This window comes from Electrona antarctica (assembly GCF_951216825.1).
Source record: "Electrona antarctica genome assembly, chromosome: 1".
Classification (NCBI taxonomy): Eukaryota; Metazoa; Chordata; class Actinopteri; order Myctophiformes; family Myctophidae; genus Electrona; species Electrona antarctica.
The window spans coordinates 57,957,107-57,984,167 of NC_136806.1; the positions used below are offsets into that span (position 1 = coordinate 57,957,107).

The 27,061-nt window shown below is 43.0% G+C and overlaps 1 protein-coding gene across 1 annotated transcript in view; it reads right to left on the minus strand.

Moving 5' to 3' along the window:
- Positions 1–21,549, minus strand: part of fgf13a (fibroblast growth factor 13a) — a 47,911-nt gene extending 26,362 nt beyond the window's left edge. Inside the window, exons 1-3 of the mRNA XM_079508294.1 lie at positions 21,351–21,549; positions 16,309–16,419; positions 3,443–3,546 (exon numbers count right to left, since the gene is read on the minus strand). Coding sequence (XP_079364420.1) covers positions 3,443–3,546; positions 16,309–16,419; positions 21,351–21,540 — 405 coding nt within the window. The 5' untranslated portion in view covers positions 21,541–21,549. The remainder of the gene's footprint in view (positions 1–3,442; positions 3,547–16,308; positions 16,420–21,350) is intronic.
- Positions 21,550–27,061: the final 5,512 nt, after the last annotated feature.

The window sequence follows — 27,061 nt, forward strand, 5'->3', positions numbered from 1 at the left end:
AATAAATAAACCACACTAGCTGTCTAAAGTAAATAAACCACACTAGCTGTCCCTGGTAAATAAATAAACCACACTAGCTGTCCCTGGTAAATAAATAAACCACACTAGCTGTCTAAGGTAAATAAACCACACTAGCTGTCTAAGGTAAATAAATAAACCACACTAGCTGTCCTTGGTAAATAAATAAACCACACTAGCTGTCCCTGGTAAATAAATAAACCACACTAGCTGTCCATGCATGGTAAATACTGTATATAAACTACAGGATCTAAGTGTCTCAATAGAAGGGCAGGTAGACAAACTACAACCATCACCTCTGGATTATTGGTTATATTGTATTTACACACTCTTTACATTATATATGGATTGGTCAAAATAACATTTCTATCCATAGAAAGAGTTATATGGATTGCAGCTTTAAATTCATATTGTGTTGCGTGCGTGCATGTACTGTACACACACATGAGCACACACTACCAATCTACAGTTCCTGTCAGTCTCCATGGTGAATCCTGCCCAACTATGTACAGTACACTGCATGGAGTTGGTGAATTTGTGATGGCAGAGGAACAGGACATTTTCTCCCCTTCTTCTTTTGGGTGGAGGAGCGGATGGGTGGGGTGGGGGGTGGGGGGTTAGGCTTAACCCATTTTGACCTGAGATCAGATTCTAAAAATGTCTTCTAAATCCTGACAGTTTTCTGAATAGGCTACGTTTCTATGTCAGTCGTTCTTCGATTTTTCAAAAATAGCAGACCTACAAGCTCGTAGCGTGGCACTCGGTGCCGTGCTATGAGCTTGTAGATCAGCTATTTTTCAATAGCTAAAGCATAGCATAATGCGAACACCAGAAGGGGTTCCCGCCCAAAACGGGATAAGTTGCACATTCAAGCCAAGATGAAGACCAAGCTGCCATAGCTGGATAACGCAGATGAAAACCCTTTTGCACTGAAACTGAATAATGCTCCTGCGATCCCGCCAGGCGCTAAAGCCTGATTTATATACTTTGTCGTGCATGGTGTCTCACACCGAAAATAACACAACCTTTAGAACTGTGACAGTACGTTACATGCTCTCTCTCTCTCTTTCTCTCTCTATCATGTGTATGTTTCTGGAAGAGGAATGGCTTCATTCAGCCCACATACTGTAGATCTGCTTCCTCCTCCTGCTCATATCACCATAGTAACTAAGATGTCTGCCAGAGACCTTGTTTTTTTTTGTCTGCGTACGGGTGGACTGGAAGGTCACGTAACACACACACCCACCCACCCACCCACCCGCCCGCCCACATAACACAACATACAACAATGCCCCCAAATGCCCCCATATATCCACTAATGCTAAGCCTCATTCTATATCCACTGTTTCGGTTTCTTGTGACCCTACCATTACCATAACATCCTATGGCAGGCAAAAATTTAAAATGATCTGCTAATGGCAATGGATGCGGACAGGACCTCTCTCCTGCTGCTCCTCGACCTTAGTGCCGCATTTGATACGGTCGATCACTCAATTCTCCTCGATCGTTTAGAACATCTAATTGGTATCAAAGGTCCTGCACTCGATTGGTTCCGCTCCTACCTCTCACATAGATCTCAGCGTGTGCTCTTCAATAACTCAATGTCCGATTTTTCCAGTGTTAACTACGGTGTCCCACAAGGCTCAGTTCTTGGTCCAATCCTCTTCTGTTTATACATGACACCATTAGGCGACATTTTTAGAAAGTCTGGCATAGCATACCACTGCTATGCAGACGACACCCAAATTTACATCCCCATCACAGCAACTGACCCATCCAACATTCACAAACTTGAAATCTGTCTAGCCGAGGTAAAGAAATGGATGAACAGCTCCTTCCTACTCCTGAACTCTGCCAAATCAGAGATGCTACTAGTCGGTCCAGTCAAGCATACTCATCTGTTCAATAACATAACCCTTAACCTCGATGGCTGCCCAATAACCCACAAACCAACAGTCCGAAATCTAGGAGTCATTTTTGACACATCTTTATCTTTCACACACCACATAAAAAGCATTACAAAATCTGCCTTCTTCCATCTGCGCAACGTTGCTAGAATCCGTCCAATACTCTCACTTCCCGACGCCGAAACCCTGGTCCACGCCTTCATCACCTCAAGAATAGACTACTGCAATGCCCTCTTCTCCGGTTTACCATCAACAGCAACAAATGGCCTCAGATTAGTACAAAACGCAGCAGCTAGAGTACTCACCAGAAAAAAGAAATTTGACCACATCACACCAACACTAATAGAACTTCACTGGCTACCCATACAGGCCAGAGCCGACTTCAAGATACTCCTCCTGACCTATAAAACCTTAAATGGACTCGCACCACCTTACATGTCCAGTTTAATAAATATATACATCCCCCCAAGACCACTACGCTCTCAGGATGCTGGAAAACTCACAGTCACAACACATAATAAAATAACGGTTGGGGGCAGAGCTTTCACACACCGTGCCCCCTGTCTCTGGAACGCTCTCCCTCAGGATGTCAGAAATTCACACTCCCTGGAAATTTTTAAGTCAAGGCTAAAAACACACCTTTTTTCTATACATTACAGTTCCGCTTAGTTTTTATGCACATTTTACCATGTTTTACTATGTTTTTATTGCTATTTGTGTTTGATTTGTTTTGTATAAATGCTGTAAAGTGCACAGAGACCCCCTGGGGTGATTTTGTACTATAAATAAAATAAACTGAAACTGAACTGAATGAAAGTCAAACTTTCCTTTTGCATGTCAAACATGTCAAACTAGGGGGTTTTCATGATTCTGAATCCATTCCAAGCATTAGTTTTGCACAAAATACACTCCTTCAAGAAATCACAAGAAATAAAACCCCTATAAAAAAAAATACCAGGCCCAATAGTGACAGCAAGTGGATTCATGAATGTATGTGTATATAGACAATATTTTAGGCCAATAAAGACTATATACCAAATGTCCCACTTTAAACAAAAGAAGCCTGTCGGCTGCCGGACTATATGTAAAACATTTGGGACACCAACTTTGTCGTCAATATTATTAGACATTTCCCCAATCAACTGGTTTGTCCAAAATCTGTCCCCAAAATGGAATGTCAGGGACACAATAAAACAAACAAAAAGGTAGGAGCGCACACCAGTAGTGGGGAGGTGCTGACCGCAGGAGATACAACTTTGACTATAAGAAAGGAAAGAGGCCACACAGCTCCTAGTCACGATGCCATAAACTTTATTTTCCCAACGTTTCGGCAAACAGGTTGCCTTCTTCAGGGTATGCTGACAGGGTATGCTGATATGACCCTGAAGAAGGCAACCCGTTTGCCGAAACGTTGGGAAAATAAAGTTTATGGCATCGTGACTACGAGCTGTGCGGCCTCTTTCCTTTCTTAGTCAAAGGGACACAATAAAACACAAGTATAATAAAGACAGACTTACCGACGTGTACAGGTAACCCTCGCTGTTCATGGCCAGATAGAGCTTGGTCTGCACCCCTTGGATGGCCACCACTCGTAGCCCCACTGGGATGAGGTTGAACGTGGCTGTGCAGAGAAGAACAAAACCAGACAAGAACATTAGCACAATCCTCCTGTCACCCATGGTGTCGTCTCCCCCCCAGGGCTCGGTACTACTCGGTCCTCTTCAGATAGATCCTTTGCCGGGCCACAGCCTCCTGTTCCACTGCTTTGCAGATCTCCATTCCAAAACCACCCACTCCACCCTCGCAACCTCCTCCTAAACCACCCACTCCACCCTCGCACCCTCCTCCTAGCGCATTTTCATTCATATCAAACGAGACGAAAAATATTCAGAATTTCTTTCTTTTTTTTGGAGTTGGCCTCTCCTTCTGCACCATACTCCTTGCTCTTCGCGCATGCGTGCTGCCGTTCACTTATGGCTCAGAAAGAATGCCTCGTATCTCCTAATCTAAGGAGCTCTCCGTGGTTTTGACCAGATGGACCAGCTTTCTGACTTCTGACCTGCCTCTCGTTCAAAATGTGAACGCGAGGGATTATCCAGCGACTTTATCGTAACGATATCGAGGTAAGCAAGCAAAGATATTTCTCCCGGGTTTTGTCCGGAACGGAAGGGGCGGGGCTTACAGAGTAAAAGCGGCCCTATCTGCCACCGCGAGCTGTTATTTTGAAAGAAATCCCGGCGCCGATTGTGTTAACATTGGTCCAGATAAAATCATGTCATGTGCAGTTGTTTGCTTTAAATGTCTTAACTTTTAAAAGACATCCTGACAGGGCTTTCTCAGTTGCTTCCCCCCTTTCTATGTAACTCACTCTAAAGGTACCTACAGGTACATCACTCTAAAGGTACCTACAGGTACCTACAGGTACATCAACCACCCTCTCTTCTTTTTAAAACTGCCCTCGAAACCCACTTCTTTAGACGTGCATTCTCCACCTAATCATGTTTCCATTGTTCTCACCTTTACCATTTTAACAGTTTCTATAGTCTTTTTCTATACCCTATTCATTTGATGTATTGGCTTTAATAAAGCTTTAGTGTTTTATCTTGCAAAAGCACATTTGAGCACCTAGAAAAGCGTTCAATATGTTTGATGCGTTGTCATTACATTTCATATGAAAAATGCTGTTTTCTTCTGCATCGGGGGAGATAGGAATCATACGCGTGTTTGTGTGCCTGCCTGCCTGCCTGCCTCCCACATATCTCAAGATCTGTCCAAACTATCGACTTCAACGTTGGCTTGTGTATCACTGAAGACATGAGGAAGTCATGAGCCAATTAAGTACAAGGTTGGTCAGCTCAGCGGTTGACCAGAACCATATCTAGAAATACAAAACATCTCCACATCTGTCTGTCTTTGTCCGTGGCTGGACAAAGACAGAGACAGACAGTGGATGTCTGTCTTTGTCCGTGGATGGACAAAGACAGAGACAGACAGTGGATGTCTGTCTTTGTCCGTGGATGGACAAAGAAAGAAAGAGACAGACAGTGGTCTGTCTTTGTCCGAACATCGATGTCTCCAATATGATGTTATAGTACTGACATCATGGACTGGTCTCCAAGTACTATGATAATGGTTACTGCACTACTGTAAGTAGTGCAGTAACCATCGTTCCCAACAGGCCTCGTATGTAGAGAACTAATGTCGCAATAATGGAACCAAATAATGAAATCGCGCATTTCCCGTCAGTGTGTCGGGCACCATATATGGTGCCCAGATCTCGTGACATCATCACGTGTGGAGACACTGATGTCATAGTAAATGTGACCTGCTGTCGCAGTTAAGCCCATGTATGGAGATCCCTGGTGTCATCAATGTTGGCCAGCAACTCTACATCTAACCTCAAACCTCAAACCCTTAGATCTCCATATATGGATATACAGTACTGTATGTCAGAACCTGTTCATAGAACAAATGTTGATCCTTCCCCATCCATCCTTCCTCTTCGATGTCTCCCTTTTGACTGATACCTGTCCATTCAAACTCTAGACGGGACGTTATTAGTGCAGCCACCGCCGGCGAAAACTAGAGTTCTCAACAGGCCCGAAAATTAAGGCCCGGCCCTACCTGGGCCCTCATCAAATCATGTACACTCAAGAGAATGTCCCCGCTACCACCATTAGATCTCCATATACTGTATGGAGCTGACCTGTTCTGACATTCCATATGTTGATCTGACCTCATCAAACCCTGTACACTAAAGACATGCTCCTTATATGGCCAGTACAGAATGCATTCCATGTTGATCTGACCCCCCCCCCCCCCATGCCAAAGCGCCAGCGCTCGCCCAGCAGTCTGCCGTCGACGAGGCGGATGCGTGAGGGCGAGGTCGCGTCTCGCCCTCAGGCGTCTTACTGGTTAATAGTATTATATGTCCTGGGATTGATTCACCAGTAATACTGCATGTCACAGCCAGGCAACCAGCCAGCCAGGCAACTCCTAACTCCTCGCAACTGACGGCTGCACCGAGTTGCCTCCATCTCGGCCTGTTCAATGGTGAGAGATTTAAACAAGACGCTTAGACTACCCAGTGATGGCCTGCATGTCAAATCCACTCACAACTTTGTATCGCTGTCACTGCACAAGCTATAACACTGACAGTCTTCCCTTGAAATACCAGGTCTCACTGTCAAAGGAGAAGAGAGAGAGAGAGAGAGAGACAGAGAGAGAGAGAGAGAGAGAGACAGAGAGATGGAGACAAAAGCCGATGACAAGGAAAGGAAGGGAGGCAGAGAAAGAGAAAGCGATCGAGAGTAACACCTCGGACAGCTAAGGAAATTCACAAGTCTCCCAGAAGGTCGTGAAATCCTTCTCTGCTATCCTTTGCTACGACACAAAGCACTCTGACTGGGGCTATCAGTGTTTGTTAACCCATTTTGGGCGGGAACCCCTTTTGGTGTTTTAACTATTGAAAAATAGCAGATTTACAAGCGCGGCACCGAGTGCCGCGCTATGAGCTTGTAGGTCTGCTATTTTTGAAAAATCGTGAAAATGTGCCTCAAATCTTTGAATATATATTATTACAGACTTACAGAGTGAACATTTTAACTCAAATCTTTGCTTCTGGGGGGGCCCTGGAAGAACATATTTTCAGATTGGGGGCGGGGGCATATTACATATAATGTTTGGGGTTCTTCACATGAAATATTGAGAACCACTGATACAGAAACATAAGGTTTTTCAGAAAACTGTCAGGATTTTGAAAACATTTTTGAAATTTCGACGCCAGGCCTAAATGGGTTAAGGAAATAGCTCCTCTCGGTATACCAGCGAGCCCTGCAGGGGGCGTTGTGGGTCGGCCAAGCGTACCACAGGGACTTCAAGGTAAAGGCACAGGGCGTTGTGGGTCGGCCAAGCGTACCACAGGGACTTCAAGGTAAAGGCACGTTTAGCACATTTCAACCATAAGGCAATTCAAAGTGCTTTACACACAAAACATTAAGAGCATTAACCCGTTTAGACCTGAGGACGATTCCACAAATGCCTTCTAATTCCTGACAGTTTTCTGAAAGACCTCATGTTTCTATGTCAGTGGTTTTCAAACTATTTCACGTCAAGGACCCCCAAAATGTAATTGGCCGCCGACCCCCCATCTGAAAATATGTAGTTCCAGGGACCTTAATTCAAGAAGCAAATATTTGACTTAAAAACGTTCACTCTGAAAGAATATAGGCAAAGATTTGCGCCACATTTTCACGATTTTTCAAAAATAGCAGACCAACAAGCTCGTAGCGCGGCACTCGGTGCCGCGCTACGAGCTTGTAGATCTGCTATTTTTCAATAGCTAAATCATAACATGATGCTTAAAACACCAAAAGGGGCTCCCGCCCAAAATGGGCTAAGACAAAGTGCCAACGAAACATAAAATACATTTAAGGACATTTTGAATACAAATAGCCAGGAGGTGCTTTTAGTGGAGCTACAAGGATTATTAAGGACTCCCAAAACTCCCAGCAATGGACAGTTTGTGCTGCTTCGGTCAGGCAAATGCCTACGCTTCCACATAGCAACCTCATGTTCTGAGCTTTCAGAGCTCTAGACAAGAACCCAACTGTCTTTACTCTGTAAATACCGGCTCAACATAGAGCACATATATTATTCACATATAACATCTCTACGCACATCTCTTCGCACAAATTGTATTTTTGAGTGGTGCAACCACTCCCTTACGGAGCTGTGTGTGGGTGGGTAGCTGGCTGGGTATGAGCACGAAAACAACATGGTTGTTTTTCACCACCTGTGCGCAACCTAACGCACACACAAACACACATATTAACTGTATATATGATGCTTTCGGGTGTGCCAGTACAGTGACAGTACAGTACAGTACAGTAGAGGGTACTGTACTGTAACCCCCCCCCCCGGAAACACCCACACGGAGTTGCACCACTCACTTCACACGGGTGTGATCTTTTTTTATTGTATATCATGCAGCTCAGAATGTATGCCATATACTGTGTCACTGTTCTAGTGCTGCATCTTAATTACTGCACCTGCTGCTAATTTTAACTGCCCATATCTAACCTAATGTACCCATTTATGCTGTACATATACTGTAAAGAGCGTCGCAGTCCCGCCCCTTAGGAATAACCTGCACAGAATATCTTGACAGGAAGTAGCTCATCATAACATGTCTACGGTGGATTTTTCTTTGAAACAGAAACTTTACAGATTGAAAGAGGATAATTCAAGCTTTCCGTACAGCTGCAATGTCGTCGAGTTGTTTAATGCACTAATAGTCACTCACAACTAGAGCAACTCAGCTGATGACTTGTATTGATTTAGTGAGTGTTCTGTACACATCCAAAAAAGACATGCATATCTGTGCGTGAGCATGCAAGTGCGTGTTGTGTTGTAGTAGGTCCACACAAGCACTTGAGAAGGACAAACATGTCCGTGCACAGACACACCTGAACGTTTGGAAGTCTGCCAAGGACTGAAGGGCTTCCTCTCTTCCACACGCAGTGATATGTGAGTCAGAGAGCTATACTGAAGGTCCTCTTGTTAACCACAGAGTACATCCCCATCCACTGGCTCCTCTCATACAAGTGCACTATAGAGGCAGTCGCCATCTGCAGCTAAGATATTTATCTCTCCCTGATGGGAAAATCATATCCATGTTGTAAACAGCATGGACATGAATGTATATTTCATTGGGCTTGATGTGGGAAAAACAGCAATAGCCAGTGCATTTCTGGGTCAGCAGCGAGGCTTAAAAACCAAAGATATACACCCTAAACCAACAGTTTTTTGTCCTTGAGGGGGTTCCAGGTGGTCCCCAGCTAAATGATGGAGAGTTGGTAACCAAATGGACCCTTATAGATCTTTAACGCTCGAGTGTAAAATGAAAGCAAATGGACCCTTATGGGTCCATAAGGTTTCGCTGAATAAATAATGGACCTTGATATGAAAAGGGTTGAAAACCACCGCCCTAAACCACCATACTGTATTGTACCTCCTCTCTAGTCAAGTTTCTGTTTTTCAGTGTCTCTCTCTCTCAGTCTCTCTCGCTCCACTAATGCCACATCAGGACTGTGCCGGGCTTCTTCAGTTAATCGTACTCCCAGGAGCCCCTCGTGTGCAGCTGCTGCTGGCTCTCCAACAGATTCAACAACATTCATATTCGCTGCAATGTCAGGCTTAAGTCTATACTTTTTTAAGTCTGTACTTTGCTGCATGACCATGTCATTCCAATTGCTTTTCGAGTTAAAAAATAAATAAAATTAATCAATTAAGCCGTACATTTATGTACTGGATACTATAACTGACTGAAAGAGGGGCACACGGTGGCACAGTCGGTAGTGCTGTCGCCCTGGGGACGTGTTCCCTCCTCCGCGTCATCAGTGCCCATACCCGAGGCGGGGTTGGCGAAAGGGCCTTTCTGTGTGGAGTTTGCATGTTCTCCCCGTGTCCCCTAGGGTAGGTAGGTACCCTCACAAAAAACATGCAGTAATCCTGGTCTCTAAAACTACCTCCCCCTGGCCAGCCTGATGGAGGGGAAAGGAACTGGTCGGAATAACGTGTTCCTTCCACGCGCTATGTCCAGCCAGGGAAATTCCCCCCTGTAAAGGAGCAGCTTGGACTCCTCATGCATAGAAGGAGGCATGAGGTCAGTCCGCGTCCCCCCCCCCCCAGGTTGGCAGAGGAAGTGTACATTAGATAATTGGCACTGGGTGAAAAAACTGGGTTGCAAAATCGTGGGATAAAAATTATTAAAACAAATAAAATAACTGACTGTAAGAGGGACCGTTTTTTGTCACGTTTGTGTCCATTATTTGTATGGTTGAAGTACCGGAAACTTTCATTTGAAATAAAAAGGCACCCCGGGTTTTTTGTGTGTCTGAATACTCCATGAACTTGTATTCTCCTGAGTGGACCGTGAGCGTTGGAGCACAGCCTGATCTTAAAGGAAGGACATTTTCATCAAGCAACATTTTTCAAATTATCATTCGGTTCATTTTTTCCCCTGTAATAAGCACCTCACTGCATCACTGGGGACTTTCCCCATTATAATTGCACTCTCCACTCACACGCCACCTGTCTGAGCTTTCCTCATGCACGGCCCAGATTGTCATCACGACATCGTGCTCAACAGCTCATTTCCGGAGGATTCTCAAGCAGGGAAACTAAATCACTCGCCAGAAAACAAAGGTTGCGGCACACTAACAAGAATGAGGACGCCCACTCACGGACATTTCCTGCCTCAGAAGAGGCCAGCGGGGACTCAAGGCGGCGGCGAGACACCTGAAGTGGCCCTAAGCAGACAGTCACGATCTTTCGTCTCTGTCTGGGTTCCCAGTGGAAGCCCCGGAGGTCACAGCCAATTCCAGGGCCACGATAAATGTATAAAGGCGCCTTGAGGACACAATCGACATTCTCCTTTCAAACATTTATTGGCACCGGATTTGTTATCCACCAAGGAGACACATCTCCCTGCGTTTTGTTAGAGCACGTCGTCTACAAAAGCATCCCCATAACATGATTTTAATTGCTGATCAGTAAACAGCGGCTCTTTTTTAAAGGGTGATCAAATCCCTGCGTTCATTTCCTTTCCGCCCACCATTGTGCAGTGAAAGAAAAATAGACCCATGTGGATCTCGGGGATCGACGTCAGTCCTCTACAGTCTATTCTACGACATATACAGGACTCTACAGTCTATTCTACGACATATACAGGACTCTACAGTCTACTCTACGACATATACAGGACTCTAAATTTGCGTTAAGGTTTCAGCCAGAACATTTTTAAGTATAAAACGTGAGAAATAGTTAGGAAATAGGCTACGTCTGTGGCCTACGCCTTGCGCACAAGACATGTGGCACTGATCGATTTTTGAGATTAGCCCTGGACACAAAGAACTAGACTCCTGCAGACTCGCCACACCATAAAACCCTTGGTGCTGAGCGCAGTGACGGTGAGGCAAGGAGACACCAAAATATAAGACAGCCCCCTACTTTGCAGGGGGACCCGATGACGCACATGTGACCAGATTTGACTGAGAGCCTCATGCCATCACGCAACATCCAGCTTTTCACCAGCTTTTTTTTAAAATCCAAAATGAGTTAATAGCACAGGCAGACTCTTCACATACTAGAGCATGTCTGAAATACGTGTCAGAGCTGAAATGGACATGTAAATATCTATGAAATAAATGCTTAAACATGTGGTGTAATATGTTAGAGACCACAGAAGTGAACCTTTCACAAGCCTGTTTTCTCAACTCGCTGTTTCCCTGCAAGCCATTACTCTATAGGCCATATCTCCAAAACTGGTGGGTCAAACTGAACAACCAATATGTCAATTTGAAGCTATGATTCCCTGCTTTCATATGAGTCAAATTTGGCCACATATTGTTATGGACACAGGGAGACCCAATGACACATATGTATTGCTATGGACGGAACAACAGGTATAGGATTATCATTTCATGTCAAGTAGCCTATGTATCAGAAGTTGATGTTACCCAGGTAAAGTAGGCTAATGCGTCACTCGCGCATGTTTGACGTTTTCCAGATGTCCAAAAGTAATTTATGAAAAAGACCTTTTTTTCCATTGTTGATATAACGCTTATGTTGTGATATAACAATATAGCAGCGGGTATTTAAGGGCCAGTCAACTGTCATCCGTGAGAACGTGTTTTGGTACGATGAGGCGTATCCCCCCCCCCCCCCCCCCCCCCCCGTGTCGCGAACATTTCATGAACAGTCAGCCGGTCCGTGACAATAGAAAGGTTGGGAACCCCTGCCGTATATGACTACATAGATACAGTAAATGTACAGTATACTATATGAGACTTTATTTTGATCTCATCATGTCTTATCTCGGTGTCTATTTCTCGACACCGCTGACATTCTTTCCAATCACAGTGTTGTATGAAGCACGGAACTGTGGAGAGAAACACTGTATTTATTTAATGTTGCCTTTCTGATGAGAAATGTCTGCGGAAGGATCACACTTCAGCCAAACTCAGGCACATCAGAGGTTGGACATAATGGCTATTCATATAAATATGATGATATAGTGACATTAGTGTAGGTCCTCTTCCCACCACCGGCACCACAAGACACCATCTAGGCTCCAAGAGGACTAGTGCTGCCATCACCATGGAGACCAGTGCACCCCGGCGCCTAACACAACGCTATTTTTGGAGTGTTGCGAAAGGAGCTTCACTCTTTCTACTCTTCCCTCTCTTCAGCCCGCTCACTTTAATTCTCTCTTCAGAATCTAGAGTTGTGGCGTGTATAGAGTGTTGTGGATAAATCAGGCCATGATGCCGTTATGTAACACAGGGAAAAGTGGCTCAGCGCAGAACATGACGGGGAGTGGTCGCCGTTCGTAGTGCGGTGGAGAGGGACCAGTGTGGTTCTCAAAACATGTTCCTGTCGTGGACAGGATTAACTCATTTTGTTGGGGGGCCCGCAGGAACCCCTTCGCAGGCCCCCTGGTGGCCCCCGACCGTACCCCACTTTAACCCATTCTGGACGGGAACCCCTGTTGGTGTTTTAAGCATTATGTTATGCTTTAGCTATTGAACAATAGCAGATCGTACGAGCTTGTAGGTTTGCTATTTTTTGAAAAATTGCGAAAATGTGCAAATCTTTGAATATATATTCTTTCAGAGCGAACTTTTTTTTTTTTAACTCAAATCTTCTTCAAAGCTTCTGAGGGGTCCCTGGAACAACATATTTTCAGACGGGGGTCGGTGGCCAATTACATATCATTTTTGGGGTCCTTGACATGAAATATTGAGCACCACTGATACATAGGGTATTTCAGAAAACTGTCAGGATTTAGAAGGATTTTTTTTAAATTTTGACATCAGGCCTAAATGGGTTAAGAACCACTGGTGTATAAAGTAGGGCCTTCATTAATGTTTTTAAAGCAAAGAAAAGACAAGGGTTTCTGCCCGACAGCAACAACATGTTTCCCCTCCGCTGTCAATCTTAATTTCTAGCCAGCATACGCTATTCTATTCTATGAAGTGAAGCATACGCTATTCTATTCTATGAAGTGAAGCATACGCTATTCTATTCTATGAAGTGAAGCCCTACAGTACACTTTGTCATCACTTTGACGGGGAAAGGAACTATATCAGCAGTCAACCAATTACAGTGTGTCGTACTTTGATATCGACATGCAGTCTGCACAGAGCTGGTGCCGACATGGAAGATGCTTCTCTGTTAAAGTGACTTTAATTTAATATAGAGCTGCTAATTCAATGCTGGTGTTGGGCAGCAGGTGTGCAATCAGAACACCTGCCCCAGTTTGACATGATGTTCCTTTTCTTGACAGCAGCTGTGGGCTGGGAAAAGTGAAATGCAGTGGACAGGACACAGACACGCACGCACAGGCACACACACACACGCACGCGTGCACACACGCACACGCGTGCACACACGCACACGCGTGCACACACGCACACGCACGCACACGCACGCACGGTACAAAGTCTGGTTGAAGTCTTCTAAGTGTGAGTGATACTACCGTAAGTCTGCCATCTGTCCCTCTAATTACCAAACGCTATTGCTTTTGCTGCATTGTTCTTGTTGTTGTTTTCATGAGAAAAGCGAGTGCGTGCTGTATCTCTCTAGTATTGATCTGGCGTTTAATCTGCCCATTGGAAAACAAAGCGCTGGTGGGTGTAATGGTAATGATAGGGGAGGCGTCAATACTCCAGAGGATCGGATGCGGCCGGCTCTTATCAAAGTCGTGCGTGTGTAGGAGATTTAAAAAAAAAGCCAATTGACAGACTTGTTCAGACAGAGATGAAACCTAATTTAACTCATTTGGCTGAGAGATTTATTTCTCTCTGCGTTCAGCCCTTAATTGCCACAATTATTTTTTTCAGACCGTGCTCTTATTTTGAAGACCAAAAAAAAAACGGTAAATTGTTCCGCGATCTCATTTTAATTTACCCTGTAGGATCTGGGAAAAGAATCCGAGATAAACGGATTTTAAAAGGCATTGACATTGGAGGCGGATGGAGGCAGACCTTTTCACTTTCGGTTCATTTCCTGTTTATCGATCGCCTAGCAACCGCGAGTCCCTATTCATATGGTGGTGAATAGGGACTCTAACTTCAAACCCAATCCAAGGCAAGGAACGACAGGTTACGTTTTCAGCACTATAACCCCCTGTGCCAGGATGTAATTTTGCGTATTTTATTTTTTTACAATAGAAACGCTGGCACCTGGTCTGCGTTTCTATTGTAATGTACTGGTATGGATTGTGTTAATTCAATAAAAACCAAAAAACGTGTCTATCGCAGAAATCGCCATTGGGAAGAAAAGAAAAACACGTCTAACTCGTCCTTGGCAGTCAATGTCCCTATAGCTGCAGAAACCTTTCTTTTCGTCCACTGAACTCTACAGTGAGTTGAGCCTCATCACCAAGGGGTAGATTCAAAACTGAATCTACATAATGTGCCCATAATATTTGTAAATGTTTCTGCAAAATCAGAACAGAGAAAGTGTGTGGCTTTAGTGTTCAGTACAGCATGTTTACAGTGTTCCCAGCATTCTCACTGCTCATGTCACTGGTGGTGGTGGGAGATAAATGGTATGCTGGTGGTATATTCCCATGTACTGTTGCACAGCATGCAAACGGCAGCGATTAGGGTGAAAGGCTCTTCCGTATACAGTTCCACGGTACACACAGCAGCAGAGAGTGCATTTGGAGGAGACGTCCACAGGAAGGGGGAATTCCCCCTGGGTGTCATCCATGCAGGGGGAACCACTAGGCCGGTCACAATTAGTGCCCGATTGCATAATCTGAACCCATTTAGACCTACAGTACCATCGATTCTACAAATATCTTCTAAATCCTGACAGTTTTCTGAAAACCCTCATGTTTCTATGTCAGTGGTTCTGAACTTTTTTCATGTCAAGGACACCCCAGAATTATATATTTTTGGCTAAATATGTTGTTCCAGGGACGCCCCCAGGAAACAAAGATTTGAGTTAAAAACGTTCGCTGTGAAAGAATATATTCAAAGATTTGTGCCACATTTTCACGATTTAACTGATTTCACTGTATCTATTTTTCAATAGATACAGTTTAAAAGAATGGTTAAAACACCAAAAGGGGTTCCCGCCAAGAATGGGTTAATAATCATCTTGATTCACCATGACCATGTTGAAATATTTTCATACTGTACATTTTCCAAAAATAGTGGAAATAGCCGATCTACAAGTTCATCGCGACACGTTGCTAGCTTGTAGATCGGCTATTTCCATTATTTAAAAAGTAAAGTGAGTACTCAGTGAGTAAAGTGAAAGTGAAGTAAATGCCGAAGTAAAAGAAAATAAAGTCTTCTCGTTTTAGTGTTGACATGTTTTGCTTTCATTGTTGTGAAGCATGCTTTGTACTCTGATGTCTGTGAAAGGTGTTCTACAAATAAAGTGTATTTACTTACAATTATTTGTGTGAAGATTTGAGCGTAGAGGGCGGTCTGTGTATTTTCGGAACACAGTTCTTATTTGACGCAATCTTTTAGACCTGAGGACGATTCTACTAAATCATGACCGTTTTCTGAAAAAAACTCATTTCTATGTCAGTGGTTCTCAAACCATTTCATGTCAAGGACCCCCAAAGTATATATGAAAATTGGCCGCCGACCCCTATCTGAAAAAATGTCGTTCCAGGGACCTCCCCAGAAGCAAAGATTTGAGTTAAAAACGTTCGCTCTGAAACACTATATATTCAAAGATTTGCACCACATTTTCACGATTTTTCAAAAATAGCAGACCTACAAGCTCGTAGCTTGTAGGTCTCTATTGCCCTATGAGCTTGTATATCTGCTATTTTCCAATAGCTAAAGTACAACATAATGCTTAAAGAACACCAAAAGGGGTTCCCGCCCCAAAATGGGTTAAATGGTCACATGACTCATTTAAACACATCAGATTCCAATCCGGATGTGGCTCGGATCTGATTCAGGCTGGATTTGTCTGCCAGTGTAAATGGGGCCCATTTAGATCCCCAGTGAGAAATCCAATACAAAACATAAGGCTGTGACCCAGGGGGTATAGTGGGGATAGTGACGTTAGGACTTCTGTACTCGAAAGTCATGCTCGTGACCTATATACCCTATATACGCTCTGCATGGCGATAAAAATAACTAAAGATCACACCCGTGTGAACTGAGTGGTGCAACTCCCCTCTCCCCTCTCCCCCTGCCTCTCTCTCTCCCTCTCTCTCTGTAATTAGCAGGCAACAGTGCAACACTATCTCTCTCTCTCTGTTTCTGGCACAACAGCGCCACTTTTGCCCCTACTGGTACTCTAAACAGTCACAAAAATGGATAAAGAGAAGTTGACACTTAACTGTAACCACTGTCCTCCTCCTTCGTGCCGTCAATGGTTCCATCTGCTTGCAGCTGCAGGTGGAAACCCTGTCGACTGTACAGCTTTGTCACGATCCCCTTCAGCTGGGGTTCTGTGGGGGTGGGGGGGGCACAAGGTGACAGAGGGGTTAGACGACAGGCTTTGTGGCTTGCTGCGGTTCTATACGCATGGTGCTCTCGGGCACTGTTCACTGGAAAGATCTGCATTGTTTATTTAACCACAATTCTTTTAAACGTAATTCGTTAAGTGTTCAAACTGTCAGGCTACTATACTTGGCCTTACTCCCAGAAAACCCAAACTCACTCAATACCGGGCCATATGGGCCTGGTCTACGAGATTCAGCAGACGCTACACACCACTAAGATATCTGTAGCTGTCAAAATACTTCTTGAATGTCAGCGAAGTCCACGATCACAACATCACAGGGAGTTCCACAAACCACGTTCAACTCGGATTCAGCTCAAACAAGAGGTTGAATTAATTTCACTCCTATTGCCACTCAAATGTGGAACGCCCTACCAACAGCCGTTAAGAAATGTGAACCCCTAGACTCCTTCAAAACCACTCTCAACGAGCACATACGGCGGCTGCAATTCGAAACTGGCCCCTGTAAAAAAATGTATTAAAAAAAGTACCCCCCCTCTCTTTATTTCTATACTGTACACATTCTCCTTTTTTCGAACCGTGTATATGATGTTTGTTTTTTCATAGAAGTGTATATTTGTGTGTCTTTAAATGTTTTGATGAATTAAAAATGGAGGACCCTTGGTTTCATCCTTTTTGTATTGACCTGTACCTTCCTTGAACTGTACCCATTCTGCAAAACTGTTAATACAATTTTCAATCAATCAATCAATCAATCAATCAGTAGGGTCCCCCACGGACGCTCCTATTTTCCCTTTACATCAAATATCTTCACCAAAAATAGACAATTTACAACGTGCCGCATAGTGAGCTTGAAGTATTACCAAATGTCTGCCTATTTTCACCAAATATTTTCACCTGTTAATGTCCAGAATAGGGACAATATGGGTTCCTGTGGTTAACTCGGAGTGTAAAAATGGACCTGGAAGGGTGTGGTACTGTTAACATACCATTTCAATGTACAGTACAGTATTTTGTTCCATCTTGAATCTGCTAACAGAATAACTAAAGAGAACTAAGGTTACATGTTCTGTACACATGGGTTATTCACTCTGTACACACCATCTATTTCTGTATGGAGACAAGCAGTTCTGATGGTACACACGCTATGAACAGTTCTGATGGTACACCAACACCAGAGAGCCGATTACTCCTCCAAGATGGAGGTTTCTTGGTGAATATAGAACAGCAAAACAATTCCTCAGTGTTAATCCATTGATACCTGGAACGCATCCATGTCACGTTAGCGTTAGCGTTTTAAACATTATGTTATAATTTAGCTATTGAAAAATAGCAGATCTACAAGCTCATAGCGCGCCACCGAGTGGCGCGCTATGAACTTGTAGGTCTGCTATTTTTGAAAAATCGTTAAAATGTGCCTCAAATCTTTCCGAAAATTGTCATGATTTAGAAAACTTTTTTTTTTTTAATTCAGGCCTGAATGGGTTAATTTAACTCTGGGATTATTAACCCATTTAGGCCTGACGTCGGCAGACTTAAAAATTAAAAACATCTTATACAGTATACTGTATCAATGAATCGTCACACAACAATTCTAATAGATTATCGACTAAATCCATTACTCTGATTAACTACTTCTGTATTATACTTAGTTGTACAATGGTGTTGTACACAAATAGTTGTACACAAACACATGCAGCTGTGTGATCCGTTGTGAGCTTGTAGATCTGATTTTTTTCATTAAAAAAAAATCAAATCAAAATAAGCTTTCATTAATCGTATAAGCGAGGCAAAAGTTTGATCCGTCATGGATTTGAGGTGGTATCGCCCAGCCCTATTAGAACGAGGGGAGAACCAACGAAAGGGTAACAGCCCCCTCAGAAGAGGAATGGGATGTGAAGTGACCCAGAGAGGATTTAACCTACAACGAGCTACGCAGCGCTGAATCATGCTCAGCAAGCCTCTGCAGTCATCAATTAACCTGAACCAGCTCTGCACTGTCTGCAGACATTAACGCCAAACAGAGAGGGGGTAAAGCCCAGGGGCGATCTGCGGCAGATCTACATGGGTCTACTCTACACACAGACGTTGTCAGATCTACACGGGTCTACTCTACACACAGACGTTGTCAGATCTACATGGGTCTACTCTACACACAGACGTTGTCAGATCTACACGGGTCTACTCTACACACAGACGTTGTCAGATCTACACGGGTCTACTCTACACACAGACGTTGTCAGATCTACACGGGTCTACTCTACACACAGACGTTGTCAGATCTACACGGGTCTACTCTACACACACACAGACGTTGTCAGATCTACACGGGTCTACTCTACACACACACAGACGTTGTCAGATCTACACGGGTCTACTCTACACACAGACGTTGTCAGATCTACACGGGTCTACTCTACACACAGACGTTGTCAGATCTACACGGGTCTACTCTACACACAGACGTTGTCAGATCTACACGGGTCTACTCTACACACAGACGTTGTCAGATCTACACGGGTCTACTCTACACACAGACGTTGTCAGATCTACACAGGTCTACTCTACACACAGACGTTGTCAGATCTACACGGGTCTACTCTACACACACACAGACGTTGTCAGATCTACATGGGTCTACTCTACACACAGACGTTGTCAGATCTACACGGGTCTACTCTACACACACAGACGTTGTCAGATCTACACAGGTCTACTCTACACACACACAGACGTTGTCAGATCTACATGGGTCTACTCTACACACAGACGTTGTCAGATCTACACGGGTCTACTCTACACACACACAGACGTTGTCAGATCTACATGGGTCTACTCTACACACAGACGTTGTCAGATCTACACGGGTCTACTCTACACACACAGACGTTGTCAGATCTACACGGGTCTACTCTACACACAGACGTCAGATCTACACGGGTCTACTCTACACACAGACGTTGTCAGATCTACACGGGTCTACTCTACACACACAGACGTTGTCAGATCTACACTGCAAAACCGCATGCAATTTAACCCATTTAGACCTGATCCCGATTCTACAAAATTTGTAAAAAGTTTTTCAGAAAACTGATGTTTTAAAAGACATTTAATGTCTTCTAAATCATGAGTTTTCTGAAAAACCCATGTTTCTATGTTGGTGGTGCTCAACCTTTTTCATGTCAAGGACCCCCAGAATTATCTGTAATTAGCCCCCCATCTGAAAATATGCAGTTCCAGGAACCCCCCCAGAAGCAAAGATTTGAGTTAAAAACGTTCGCTCTGAGAGCGAACGAATATAGTGCAAATCAAATTTTTGCACTATATTTTCACGATTTTTCATACAAAGTATAACAAAGTATAACATAATGCATTAAAACACCAAAAGGGGTTCCCGCCCAAAATGGGTTAACTCTGAGAGTGTATATACAAAAATATGGAACCAAATAGACACATTTGTTACATTTTGTATACTCTTGGAGTTACAAAAATGAACACTGAGCATTGCACTGTGTATAGCAGGGGGGTTTGGCTCCCGTTGTGGAGGCTGAAGGCTGCAGTCGGGACTATAATGTCTTCCCTGGATTATTGAAAGCCGATAAGCATCGGTGGTCATTTTAGATTTTTTTGCATTGGCTATTTCAAAAATAGCAGGTCTATACCAGCTCACAGTGTGGAACTTCCTTCAACGCTGTGAGCTTGTACATCATTATTATTTATGGGTTAGGGTTTTTACATTTTTGAAAAAATATTGTATTGATTTAGAAGACATTTTCATTTCTGACAAATGAATCAATCCATCAATGTGTAGAATGTAATGGGTTAAGCAGTCTTCATGGTCACTCTGGAATTGAGATCAGCTGTGATTCTGACCTGCTGCATGCCCTCAAATACATTTAAATAAATGACTTATTTACTATCAATTACACACCCCACGAAGCCTTGAATTTGTTTGTTTTCATGAAGCCAATATATCATTTGATTCCCGGCAGAGTCTAGCCTACTGACCGATGACACGATCATCAAATGATTGGCTTAGGATTTGGCTTAGGAAAAATAGCAGATATACAAGCTCGTAGCGTGGCACTCGGTGCCGCCCTATGAGCTTGTATATCTGCTATTTTTCAATAGCTAAAGTATAACATAATGCTTAAAACACCAAAAGGGGTTCCCACCCAGAAATGTGTAATCGTTTTCGGGTGAACTACTCCTTTAACACTAGACTATGAGGAAATATAGCACTATATATTGTTGCAATATAATTACCATGGACGCTCGATCATACAAAACTATGATCATAAATGTTCACGTTTGCAACACACACACAACTCGTAAAATAGGTATAATGTGTATTTAAACTTTGAAATATTGATCATCCACTGTATAGGGATAAGCAATAAAGAGATAATTTACAAAACAAGATCATTTATAACAATTAAGCAATTGTCCTATATCCAACAACAACTGAAAAAGCAGACTTTGAAGAACGCAGGACCAATAATATGCAGTAATACATCCCTTAGTGCTGTCTAAAGATGTCACAGGTCATTATGTCCATTTGTGAGTATAAATATGGATCCCAACCAAATTTGGCATGCAGAGCCATTCATCTTTTAAAACTTAAAGGAATATAATACCATCCCATAGAACCACAGTGGAAACAAATGAGCCAGGCTATTTTTTCTTTCGTCTTCTTTTTCTTTTCACTCAATACAAATGTATAGGACTAGCCTACTATGCCATTTAAGTGCACTTTCTTATCACCAAATAAACTCAAATCAATCAAGCTATAGCCCCTCAACCTCGTAAATTTGAAGTAGACGCATGCGGTACAAAACTACAAAGATCACATAAATCTATTGTGAGAAGAAGTGGTGAATGATGGTGGCCTATTGAAATCACACAGTCGCATCAGACCTGGTCGTCTCCTCCGTCTCTTCTTGGAGCCAAAGAGTTTGACGCGGGAGAAGACACTCAGCCGACTGGGCTTCTCACAGGTCCCTTTGGTCTTGTTGGGGCTGCTCACCGTTCGCCCGGCATTGTTCTTCTCCCGTTCCCTCGCCTGCCTTTTTTGCCGGATAAGAGAGCTGGCGATCGCTGCGGCCATGGCCAGTTTGACTGCGCTCTTCTCTCGAGACAATAACTTCCAGAGTTAAGAGAGTCAGTCCTTCCAACCAAGCAACGACCAAACCCCCTCCTCCTCCCCTCCTATATCCCTCCTCCTCCCAAAATAATCTGATGGGCAGGCACCGTCGACAATACCTGTAGTGAGTAAAACTACGAAACGAAAAGAATAGAGGCTTACACGGCAATAATAGAACAAGTCTCCGTTACTAACGTTATAGTAATAGGCTACTGTCTGCAACGCCAGTTAGCCTAGATATAATGTCCTGCAGTCAGCAAGACGTGTCTTTTTTTGTGTTGCTTCTGGGCGTCTCTCGTAAATTGTGCGCGTCTCAGGAAAAAAAGTGACACTCGAGTCGACTCAACAACCAAAGTATTAAAAAGGCACACGTGTTCCACTCTGACGTTCCACAAAGAGTTTCACCACAGCGCATTACAGACAGTCCTCCCGGTCGGTGTCATTGTAGTAATCTTCATTAATAGGTAGGCCTACCATACCAATCGATTTGGTTTTGCCTTGGTAGCCTATATCCCATTAAACTATAGGCATCGCCGCGCACGCACATGGAGAGTCGGCTACAGGCAGGTATAGTGAATGAAAAAGCTTCAAAACGCACAGCCACGGGGGGGAAATAGGAAACACCTGTTTGCAAACACAGAGAAAATTATTTTTTTTGTAGTGTTTTCCTAATCGCTTTGCAGACGCTTTCCACAAACTGCTGCCAGTGCTTCTACAAAACAAAGTGGAGAGAAAAAAAAGACAAAAATAAATAAATAACCAGGCTTTGAGAAATGCAGTGAATCGCTAAAGAGATCTCACTTGTTTTCCCCAATTCTCTCTTTTTTAAGCGGGGGAACAACAAACCGAAACAGCGTGATTCGCCTCATTTTAGATGCAGTATTCCTACAGAGAGCACAGACATCACACGGACTACCTACTGCTGCTGCGCTCCCTAAAAGCACCTCGTTTAATGCTGAGGGGGTGGGGGTGGGGGGGGGGGGGGGGTGAACAGGGGTTGAAGGAAAGGGGGAGTGAGTCTATGACACAGGCTAGAGTAGAGATAGGTATTAATAATGGCCATGATGAACCCTGCGAGTTATGTAAAATGAAATTACCCAAAACTCCAGAGAGAGAGAGAGAGAGACACACAGAGAAAGAGACACAGAGAGAGAGAGAGAGAGAGAGAGAGAGAGAGAGAGAGAGAGACACAGACAGACAGAGACTGTTAAGCTGTTGTGTTTTAATGGGGAAGTTAAATAGCAGCAATTGGGTCCTCCTAGCTGTCTTAGCTCAGTAGGCTACCTGTGTGTCTGTGTGTCATTAATGGCTTTATTGTCTCCGTTGAATAAAATAGGATTATTTAAAATCCGCGTGCAAATGATGAATTAAAAAGACATGAACATTGAAACAAGAGCACAGCATTACTCTTTCCAGCAGAATATGTCAGATCTTATTTCTTCTCCTTTTTTCCCCCAAAATTAGGTGGGGTGAAGGTGCAGCTCCTTTTAGGACATCACTCACACAAGTGAGGCGCATGCATTAAAAACATAATAAAAAAGCACTTCTAGCCTATACGATTACTCGGGGTTTTAGTACAGCGTAATGTGACGATACACTATCATCATCAGAAGGGTCACCCCCGCCTGGACAATGCGATTAAATGAATGAAAACGAAACCCCAGTAGTCACCATAGTGTGGCTGCATGTGCCCCGACACTGAACTGCATGCATTGCATTGCATCCAGTGCCTGAAAGATAACCATGCCTACGATGTCCTCACCAATAGTGCCATCTACAGTCCTCACTTGAAATTGCCTTAGAAAAGACTCGTTTTGACTTCTTTTAGATGCCCACCATTACCGGAATCAATTAGATGCGTTTGAATAGGCTAATATATTAGTCAAATTGAAATTTCCCTAAAAATCGAAATACTTTTTTTTTTTTTACATTGTTTTCAATTCCGCTCTTTTCTAATCATTTTCATAGCCCATAATGTTGTCTGCCACAATATGCTTTTTTATTTTTTTATAAACAAAGTCTCACAAATTAAGTCTCATAAGGGCTACGGACCTTACGGTATAATGTTGAAACAACTTCAAGTTCAAACTCGACGAGAACGCGGCGGCAGCAGCACAGGAGCAGAGGCAATGAAAACATGATCGCTGAGGTCATTGCCGCTCCAGGACCAAGGACAGTTCCAAAACAGCCAACTGCAGTAAAAGCCGCATAAAGCGCTCAGCAAAAATCCTTCCTCAAAATGATCATAAAACAGCCCAAAATGCCATCGGCACTAAACCATAGAGTAGACTATGAAACATTTTTCCAGCACTTAAACACTTTGCGGAAACAGCAAACAAAGCAAAAAGCAAGTTACTTACGGAAGGGGTGCTATAAAGCAATGACAGCTATACACACACGTACCTGATACGGATTTTCTCAAGGGAAAAGTCTTATTCATGATTCTTTTGATTTTTTTTTTTTTTTGCGAAGCCCCCCAAAGCAGTGAGTAGAATATGTGCGGTCCTTAATGAGAGAACGGCGAGGAGACCAGATTCAACAAACTAACTTTAAAACCATGGTCAAAGAACTGTCAGAGGCGTAGTGTACACAGCAGCAGGCATCGAGGCGGGGCTATCAACAGGACGATCATTACAGGACATTAGAGCGACATGCCATTATGGACTTCTCGACTAAAATTGCTCATAAAACATTCATTTAGAGAGGTCTTGGCGGCTGTCCGGACGCGTGGTATATACTGCGCTCTGCGTGGGTCCAGATTGAAGAAGAAAAGTGATCGAAAATGGAGACAAGAGATTTGTATACTTCCTTCTTGAGGCAGAGAAGACATTCCTCTCATGTTACAAAAATGATTGTAAAATGATCCGATAATGCGTCGGGCTAAACTGGTTACACGGGCCTTTCCACTTTCGACTTTGAAAAAAAAAAAGAATATCGACTTACAATCAACTGGGATGATAATATGCATTAGTCTAAACTTGTTTCCAAGGAAGGGTTTTTTCTGCTCTGCATGGCCATGTTCTACACATGGACGCTTTGTGCTTTCCTGTCGTTTTTTTCTCCATTTCCCCAAACTGTCTATCTGACCATGACTATAGTGTTGTTGTGACCACACTGGGGTATGGGTTTCTTTATGAGCAACAGCAGGGGTGTGTAGAGCAGTGTTGATTTCGTCGACTAAAACTAAGACAAAAAAACAATGTTCGTCGACTATACCTTTTTCCACGGACGAAAACTATACATGAAAACTAAGCTATGATGACTAAAAGCTAAGACTAAATATACTGACAATTTTGTAGACAAATAAAAACTGGACTAAAATGTTAGGAAGGGACTATAGTGGACAAGAGATCCAGTATAAGTCATTTTACACTTGGTTGCATGCAGATAGAATAGCATACTATAGATCTGCTATTTTCAGCAAGTGTAAATCAGACATTACGACTCCATCAAGGCCCGCCAAAATACATTGCCGTCGACTAAATCAACTGTAGATTTAGTCGACTAAAATCTTATGATATTTAGTCGACTAAAACTAGACTAACACTACAACGTTCCAGGTGACTAAAATGTGACTAAAACTAAATGAAAACTATTCAAGAGACTATTATGACTAAAACGAAAAAGTGCAGCTGCCAAAATCAACACTGCATGCACTGAAGAGATGACCTTCCATTCATCGTGTCACGTGTGATCCCTTGACATTGACATACAGAGGGGTCTATTTGCATATAGTGTGTTTTGTTCTTTGAATATTACAGGCTACACTTAAACCATTCAAATTAGCTACAAAGTGTGTTTGTTTGTTAATAGTTTTAACTTGGAACAGAATAAAAAAAAAATGATACACAAAGAATCAGTTAAAATGTGAAGGAGAATGCCTTAAAAAAAACAAAAAAACAGGGCTTCAGAACTGACAGTCTCCGGGAATTGTTGTAGCCTATATCATAGGATAAAATTACATCCATGTGGAATATACACTATAGACATGTCATACTAATGGAAAAACAAAAACAATGTGGACAATATAGCAAAGAAAATGCAACAGTAAAAGTCATGTATAGGCACAAAAAAACGTAACCTCTGGGGAAAGTATTGAATCACGTTAATGTCGACACTGACATGGGTAAATTACACCCCTTATAACCCATTCAGGTCAGGAACCCCTTTTGGTGTTTTAAGCATTATGTTGTACTTTATGTATTGAAAAATAGCAGATCTACAAGCTCATAGCGCTGCACTCGGTGCCGCGCTACGAGCTTGTAGATCTGCTATTTTTGAAAAATCATGAAAATGTGGCGCACATTTGGAATATATATTCTTCTTTCATGAAATAGTTTGAGAACCACTGACATACTGTAGATTGTTTTTTCAGAAAACGTCATGTTTTACAAATGCCTTCTAAAACATGACAATTTTTCAAAAGTTTCTCTGTCATATAATTATTATATGAAATATAATAATAATAATAATAATACAAAGACAAAACAGCAGGGATGTTTTAATATACAGTAACTTTGTAACCCTTCTGTGAACCTTGGTTCTCTCAGGGCGAGGTTCATGTATATGAACACTAGATGGCGGAAGTGCACTGCAATAAACATCAGACTAGAACAGTGACATAAACCACAGCTGTGCAACAGCAAATCACGTATTAAACAAGTGCCACCTCAAAAGAAATGCCACTGTCACAACAGCATCACAGGGTGTTATTTAATTGGTGGTGGGGGAAATAAAAACAAGAAGTGTATGTCTGAAAAATGACAACGAGAAAGGCTGCAAAGCAAGTGCATTTTCGTTCCGTCCCCATCAGAGATCCATTTATCATTGTTTCTTTTCCTGTTGAAGGACAGAAATAGTTGGGGATATCTTTTGTTGTCCATATGGGTCAATATGTCAGTGTATTGACCATGCAGCTCTGGTCAAGGGATAGATTACATATACATTGTAAAGAAAATAATGCATTTATTTCTGTCTCTCGTGTCATAAAGGCCGAATACATGGTGTCAGTGTCATTAACAAAGAGTACTCTGACCGCCCAGGGGGCACAATCTGACCTTTAATCCAACACACTCTCCTCAGAGGCTGTCCGGAACAAAGCTTTAAACCATTAACCAGTATTAGACCTGAGGCCAATTCTAAATCATAACAGGCAGCGGTGGCATAAGGGTTAGAGGAGCGGCCTTGTTGCCGAAAGGTTGCCGGTTCGATTCCCCGGGGCGGGCAGGAAAAATCTGATTGTCGTCAAAAAGTGATTGTCATCACTCACCCAACACCGCTGAAGTGCCCTTGAGCAAGGCACTGAACTGCTCCAGTGGAGCTGCTTAGTGGCCAACAGTATGAGACTGTGGTTCTACTGGTCAGCTCCCAGGTTTTAATGTGTGTGTCTCTATGTGCAGGGCGTTGCTGAAAATGAGCACTTGTGCTCAGCTACTATCTTGGGTAAATAAAAAATAAAAGTTTTCTGAAAAACCTATGTTGCTTT